The sequence below is a fragment of the Bos mutus genome, chromosome 25 (assembly GCF_027580195.1).
Source record: "Bos mutus isolate GX-2022 chromosome 25, NWIPB_WYAK_1.1, whole genome shotgun sequence".
NCBI lineage: Eukaryota > Metazoa > Chordata > Mammalia > Artiodactyla > Bovidae > Bos > Bos mutus.
In genome coordinates, this window is record NC_091641.1 from 41,019,412 (window position 1) to 41,026,899 (window position 7,488).

General features: G+C 61.3%; 1 protein-coding gene across 2 annotated transcripts; it reads right to left on the bottom strand.

Moving 5' to 3' along the window:
* Positions 1-3,986: 3,986 nt before the first annotated feature.
* On the bottom strand, positions 3,987-5,920 carry LOC102276310 (tryptase-2). Of its 2 annotated transcripts, none has more exons than XM_070362191.1 (6): positions 5,848-5,920; positions 5,411-5,465; positions 5,131-5,296; positions 4,757-5,022; positions 4,469-4,632; positions 3,987-4,394 (listed from the first exon to the last, which is right to left on the bottom strand). In XM_070362191.1, exons 2-6 carry the CDS (start codon positions 5,463-5,465, stop codon positions 4,230-4,232), a joined length of 816 nt encoding a protein of 271 aa, XP_070218292.1. In that variant the 5' UTR covers positions 5,848-5,920; the 3' UTR covers positions 3,987-4,229. The 2 variants fall into 2 exon arrangements, with proteins under 2 accessions (XP_070218292.1, XP_070218291.1); XM_070362190.1 differs by having other exon boundaries at positions 5,131-5,302.
* Positions 5,921-7,488: the final 1,568 nt, after the last annotated feature.

Genomic DNA, 7,488 nt, shown 5'->3' on the forward strand with positions numbered 1-7,488 from the left:
CTTTAGGGAGTTTCTTAACCTCTCTGAGCCTCAGAGGCCTCAAAAAAAAAAAAAAAAAAAAGAGGCAGATAGAGCTGATATGCAGGGCTGCCAACAGGACAGATCAAGGATGAAGCTGCTGCATGGACACCTGGAGCCCCAAAGAGCTTGCTTGTGTGCCCCCGTCCCCTGCCCCGGCACCCAGCCCCTCTCGGTCCCTGTACTCCCTGAAGTCAGCCTCGGCCAGAGAGCCCCCGGACCTGTCTGCTCTTCTTGCTTCTACCAGGGTGACTCTGAGGTCCCCTGGTCTGCCCGCTCCAGGTCCAGCGCTGGGCACAGGTGGCAGTGGTGAGCTTCAGTGGGGTCTGCGGTGAGCCCAGCCACCCGGGCGTGTGCGCCAGTGTCTCTACCTGCCAGCCCTGGATCCGCGCCTCGGCCTCCTGCCGAGACACCTGCGCGGGGGCTGACCCCTCCCCGGGGCATGGCCTGCCCTTCTCCCATCATCTCCTCCGAGCTGCCCATTTCTGTGGGGCCCTTCCCTGCTCTGGCTCCCTGTCCCGCCTGTCCCCGCCTGTCCCGCTCTCCACCCTGACCCCCACGTGACCAGGATGGAAGACAGCCGGGGCATGCAGCCGGCTTGACTTGTTTAAAGCAAAGAGCTGGGTCAGGAGGGAAGCACAAAGTTGCTGGGCCCTGCGGGTGGCCTCGGGGGCCCTGGGGGCCTGGGGGACTGGGGGCGGCCAACACCCTGATGCTAACACCAAATGCTTGGTAGCCTGCTCCTCTGGCCTGTTCATTTGAACAGTCATGGCAGTGGGGGCTGCAGGACCACATGTCCTAAGCGGACATCCCCAGCGGGGCTCTGCACCCCTGGTTTGGGGGTGTCTGAGGTGGGGGAGGTGGGGAAGGCTGTGGATAGTGTTTGGTCTCAGAGCAGTGGCCTGAGGCTCACCCTGGTCTGGGAAGGCTACATAACTGGCAGTGTCTCGTTTAAAAGGCAGGTAATGACTTTTTCATTCTTTTTGAGTCTCTCCATGAGTCAGGCCCTTCTCTGCACAGGGACACCCACAGAGTGAGCCCATCAACGGCTTGGCCCATCCAGGCTGCAGGGTGTGAGCAGTGATGTGACTCCAGGTCACCCGTGCCCTAGACCCCCGGTCCAAGTCTCACTGTCCAGCCAGGAGGAGGGAGCAGAGAGCCCAGCGGACCTACGTCCATGCCCCAGACCCTCCCGTCCTGGCCGTCGGCAAAGGAGGGGGTGGCCCTGAGTGGCTCCTGGCGCAGACTGGGGCCAGGGAGCCCAGCTGGGAAGGCGCTCCCAGCCCCTCCTCCTGCCTGCCCTCCAACCACGCCCTGGCTAGGAAGAGGGTCCGAGGGGACTTTCCTCTGTCCGGAGAGGGGGCGGAGCAGGCAGGGCCCCAGCTTCTGGGTGCAGACACGGCCGGAAGGGGCCTGGAGGGTGTCTTGTGGCCCTGGAGTTGCCTGGTGGAACCCTGCTTCCTGTCCGCGTCTCAGAGGCCGCCTGTGTGGAGGGCAGGCTCCGCTGCTGCTGCCTGTCCCGGCCTGGGAAGGCCTGTCTCCTCACTGGAGGGGTCCAGGGTTATTGCCGAAAGCCTGCCAGGACCCCATCCCCTAGCAAACCTAAAACCTGTGGCGGAGAGCCTGGATTCCCGCAGCTGCACAGCTGGCCTGCCCTTGGCGTCCCATCCCTGGAAAAAGGCCCTGAGAGCCCACATCTCTGCTGTCTGCCGTGTGGCCTGGGGAGCTCCCTCCTCCTGCAGGGAGGCAGGGAGGACCTGTCACCTCCCTTTGTCCCCATGTGGACACTGTCACGTGGCAGCAAGTGGCCGACTCAGCAGGGCTAGGTCAGACCCCAAGCATCTTGGCTGCAAAGACTTTTTTCCCCAACTGGGCAGGGATTGGAGCCAGTGCCACCCCCTCCAGGAAGCCCTCCGTGGTTCCTGCAGGGCACACTGTCTCCCCTTCTCTATCCTCCAGGACCCTAGTCTTTGGGGTTCCTCAGGAAGGTGTAGTTTTGAGGCCCAGACTGAGCCCCATGGAGACAGCTCAAGCCCTGTGACTGGTGTCTCTGTGCCCACCCATCCCTGGGTCCCGTGGGCCCCACCACAGATCAGATTGGCACAACCCCAGCTACCCGGCCTGGGGAAGCCTCTTCCTAACTGTCCTCTGTCCGGCCAGGGCCTGATGACTTAGCTGATTAGGACCCTGGGAAGGGCCAGGACTTTCCTGCCCACCTTCTTGCCCCAGCCCCCTGCCCAGCTCCTAAGTGCAGGCTGTCGGTCCTCCGAGATGCTTGAGGTCAGCGGCCCCTTCTTAGGTGTTGGGGAGCTGAGACATGGACGTGCTACATTTATGATTAAAAATGATTTGAGACTAAGATGGAGAATGAGCAGCTTTGGCACCTCCCCCAGTGTGTGGCTTCAAGTCAGAGTCAGAAGTTGGGAGTCTGGCTGCAGACCAGGGCCTGACCTCTGGGGCTCTGCAAGGTGGACCCCAGTGCCCCTCGGCCCCCAAGCCTTGGCGGAGCTGCAGGGCCCGAGGCTGGCAGGGCAGGAAAGGACTGGGAAATGCAAAGGCAGTCTTGTCTCCGTGGTTCTGGAACCTCACCTGATGTGGAAATCAGTCCTAGAGGATTAATGTCAAAGTATGTCCGCATGTGTGAGTACACACACGTATGTGTGTGCGTGTATGTGTGTGCATGTGTGACAGTTCAAATCTTCAATGTGTAAATACAAACACCTTCAACTGTACAAAGCCAACGAAAACAATTTTCAGCAACTGCAAAAGTGTTAATGCAGTCATTTCATCAAAAACCTCAAAATGACGGGAAGAACCTAAGGACTCCAAGCCTCCCTGCCAGGGAAACACAGAGCTGCCCTAAGGCAAAACCTGCACCCCAGCAATGAAATAAATGCGATCTACAAAATGAAGCAGTCAAAGAATGCTACTCCTTCCAATGATTTAAAACACTGAGTATTGATTATGCCTTTACTCCCTCGACGTAGTATGCGTGCGTGCATGCTAGGTGGCTCCAGTCGTGTCTGACCCTCTGTGACCCCACAGACTGCAGCCCACCAGGCTCCTCTGCCCATGGGATTCTCCAGGCAAGAATACTAGAGTAGGTTGCCATGCCCTCCTCCAGGGGATCTTCCCAACCCGGGGATGGGACCTGTGTCCCAGTACAGACTGGGCTCCAGTCTGAAGGAAGCAAGTGGGGATTGAGGGTCAGGGAGCAAGGGGTTGATAGATGGAGCATTTCTAAGCAGAGACAGCATGTCTGGGGGAATTCTGGTTAAACCAACCTAAAGAGGCTCCTGACACAGCCCAGGGAGATGAAACCTTGGGTGGGGAGTGAGGGTTCTGATCAGATATCAAGGGTGATCAGGTACTAAGGGCAGGGATCTTGCTGAATCAGCAAGGTTCCTGGTAAAGTAGGGTGTAACCAGGAAGGGCGCCGCTGGGCCAGGAGAAGGTTCAGGGGCTGCAGTGATGAGGGGAGCGCTGTGATGCCCACAGGTGGGAGGAGACAGGGGACCAGACTTTCTGGAGATGATATAGTGTTGCCAAGGGGTTGTAGGGAATCTGCTCCAGACACAACAGCCAATGAGGAGACAGCGCTAGGATACTGACAGCAAGAGCAGCCTGTGCGTAAGCAGGAACACAGTCCCAGTGAAGACAGTTGGGAGGCAGGGGCCCAGGCGTGTCTCCGAGATGAACCGGGACAGTTGTGGGGGCGGTCCCCTGGGGGCTACCTGACAACAGCAGCGGACCCTCTGCCCCGCAAGACACATGTGCTCTATGGCATGAGCCAGGGAGCAGAGAAGAGGCCCTGGGCTCGAGGGGCAGGGCAGGGCCACCCCCACAGCCAGGTGGGTGCCCAGGGGTGGGGGACCCACAGAGATGGTGGCTGCACCCAGCCAGGCCCTGGGGCCCTCCCCTCCCACGGCGACATCGCAGCCAGAGACAGGCAGGACCACGTCTGCTCTCCATGCTTTTTATGAGTGTCAGCAGCCCCTGTCAGCGCCCTGAGCTGAGTGGGGAGGGGGCTGGGGCAGGGGTTCAGGGCAGGGAGGGGTCAGCAGAGAGGGGTCAGCCAGGAGAGGGGTCATCGGGGGTGGGCATTGGGGCAGGGGGCCAGGGAAGGTGGGGGAAGGTCTCCTCCTCGGCCGGAAGCAGCGGTGTGGGGAACAGCTCCTCCGCTGACCCAGGGGGTGGCCTGGGGACCAGGCTCAGGGCCCCTGGGGGACGTACTGGTGGATCCAGTCCAGGTAGGAGGTGACGCGGGTGTAGATGCCGGGCCGGTTGGGCTTCGCGCAACCATCGCCCCAGCTGACCACCCCCGCCTGCAGCCAGGTGCCATTCACCTTGCAGACCAGGGGCCCTCCAGAGTCGCCCTGTGGGGTGGGTTGGGGGAGTCAGTGCGGCTGCAAAGCTGGGCGGTGGGGGCTGGGGGCAGGCGCTGACCCACCTGGCAGGAGTCCCTCCCGCTGTCCCCAGCACACAAGTTATCCTCCTGCACTATGGGTACGTTGTCCCCCGTGGACAGGCCAGAGTGGTACTTCCTGTCACAGACACTGTTCTCCACGACGGGCACCTTCACCTGCTTCAGGGGGAATGGGGGCGGCAGGCGCCCTGGGGGGAGGGGGCAGAGGGAGGCAGCATCAGGGGGAAGCAGGCGGTGGGGACCCTGGTCCCCAGAGGAAACACCAGAGCCTGGAGCCTGGCCCCGCCCCATCCTGGGGGCCCCGACACTCACTTCCATTGTCCACGTTGCCCCAGCCCGTCACCCAGCACTGCGTCCCCGGGGGGAAGGTCTCCGACTCAGGGGGCAGGGTGACCGGCTGGACGTGACAGGAGATGCTCACGGGCTCGTCCAGCTCCAGCAGGGCGATGTCCGCCCCGTTCTCAACGCTGTAGTAGTTGGGGTGGGGGATGATCCTGCTGATGGGCAGCAGCTGGTCCTGGTAATACAGGTGCTGCTCCCGCAGCTGCACCCTGAAGTATGAGGGGCCATGGACTTCCCTGGGGACAGAGACGGGCCCCTACTCAGAGCTGAGCCACCCTCGGGACACCCAGGAGCCTGGGTGGAGCCCCAGGCGCACCCCGCCCGCAGACCCCCTGGAGACTCACGGTCCGACGCAGTGGGCTGCGGTCAGCACCCACTGGGGGTGGATCAGGGAGCCCCCGCAGTGGTGCCTCCAGTACTGGTGGCTGACTCTCAGGCTCACCTGCCAGGGCCATCTGCTCCCAGGGGCCTCCTGCCCCCCGACGATGCCCGCGCGCTGCAGGGCCTGGCCTGGGGCTGGAGCAGGAAGCCTTCAACCTTGGGCTCCTCTGAACCCACCACCCGCCCCTGGGCTTGTGGGGGTGGGGGAGGGCAGAAACCCCACGGCCTGGGGTCAGGACTCACCAGGGGCTGCGGAGACCAGGCTCAGCAGGAGGGCGAGCGCCAGCAGATGGAGCATCTGGAAGGAGCAGGGAGGGGTCTGGGGGTAGATTCTGGGGGTGTGTGGTCTGGGGGTGTGCAGTCTGGGGGTGTGGCGTCTGTGGTGAGGGGTCTGGGGGTGTGGAATCTGAGGGTGCAGGGGTCTGAGGGTGTGTTGTCTGGGGAAATGGGTGTGGGGTCTGGGTCTGGATCTGGGGTCTGGGGGTGTGGGGTCTGGGGGTGTGGGGTGGGGTCTGGGGTCTAAGGGTGTGGGGTGTGGGGTCTGGGGTCTGGGGTGTGGGGTCCGGTGGCATTTGGCCCTTGACCAGGGGGTCTGTCCATGCCGGGGTTCTGGGGCCTCAGTGCTCGGCCAGCCAGCTGCACAGTGACACCCGGTGTCAGGGTCCTGCTGGGGGGCTCACCTTGGCAGGTCCAGGCTGCTCTTGCCCAGCCTGCTCTCTCTGCCCCTTTATCCTCACAGACAACGACAGGGTCAGAGGAGGGGGCGGGTCCTCCAATCCAGGGGAGTGGGGGAGGAAGTGGATGACTCAGACCAGAGCGAGTCCATCTGGTCAGGAAGGGGCCCCGCCGCCCCCGTTCACACCAGCAGACCCGATTCCTCCATGTGGTCCCATATCCATCTCTGGCTGTTATCTGAGAACTTAACTCTACCATCAGGGGAGCCTTGTTATCTGGGGATCTGAGTGCCATCGCAGAGGGACAGGCCGAGGGATGTGACGGGGAGGGGACAGGAGAGGCCAGAGCCACCTTCCCTGGACGCTCCCCCACCAGGCCCAGCACCCCTGTCCCCCTCCTGCAGGCCGGGGTGAGCCCCATCCCTGTCCACCCACCCCACCTCCTCACTCTCCCCTGGGCCTGCTGGTCACCCGGTTCTGCAGCCCATCCACCCTCCTCACCTCATGGCCTCCTGACCCCTGCCTCCCCTTCCCCACCATCCAGGTGGCACCTCCTGTCCTGCCCCTACCCTGCTGGGACACCAGCCTGGCTCTGGGGCCCTCCTGTCCCTGGCTGGCTCTCTTGCACGCCCTAGGGGTGTACTCAGCTGGATTTCTGGGGGTCGGCACCCCTGGAGACAGGCAGGAAGACAGGCTGCCCATGCCCCATCTCAGGCGTCCCTCCAGCCGACCCTGGTCACTTATTCTGTCAACAATTCATTCCAGGGCTTCCAGGTGCTGCATCCGGGTCCATGCAGCAGGTTAATGGAGAAGGAACTCTAGGAGCCCACGGTCAGGGGTAGGGGAGGGGGGGAAGCAGGGACAACAGTGACATGCTGGTGCCCAGGGCCTGCTAGGGGACCAGGCAAGGCTTAGGGAGCCCCGGAGAGCCTTACCTGCAAAGGAGGCTCTGATTGGCTTAGCCCTGGGAAGAGGGCCAATCAGCAGTTTAAGCATGTGCTTACTCTGATTGGCTAACATTGGACCAATACCTGGTCAGGCCTGGGATGTGGGCGAGGCTAGGTGATGGGAAGGTGTGGACAGACCCCACGTGAGTCCTCCCGAAGACCTTCTGAACTGAGTATCCTTAGTTCATAAAGACCACCTCCTCCTCTTGAAACTCAGCAATAAGTTTAAGCCCCTTGTACAAAATCAGTAATAACCAAATAAATAAATAATTCAATGAAGAAATGCTTAATTTTTAACCTAAAGAGATTCTACCTAGTTAATAACGAAAATCGGAGAAGGCAATGGTACCCCACTCCAGTACTCTTGCCTGGAGAATCCCATGGACGGAGGAGCCTGGTAGGCTGCAGTCCATGGGGTGGCGAAGAGTCGGACACGACTGAGTGACTTCACTTTCACTTTTCACTTTCATGCATTGGAGAAGGAAATGGCAACCCACTCCAGTGTTCTTGCCTGGAGAATCCCAGGGACGGGAAAGCCTGGTGGGCTGCCGTCTCTGGGGTCGCACAGAGTCGGACACAACTGAAGTGACTTAGCAACAGCAGCAGCAGCAGCAATAACGAAAATGCGATATAAATTGGGCGATCATGTTGGGGGTCAAGTTTGCAAGGTTCTGAGATGCACTTCCCGGTGTTGCAAGGA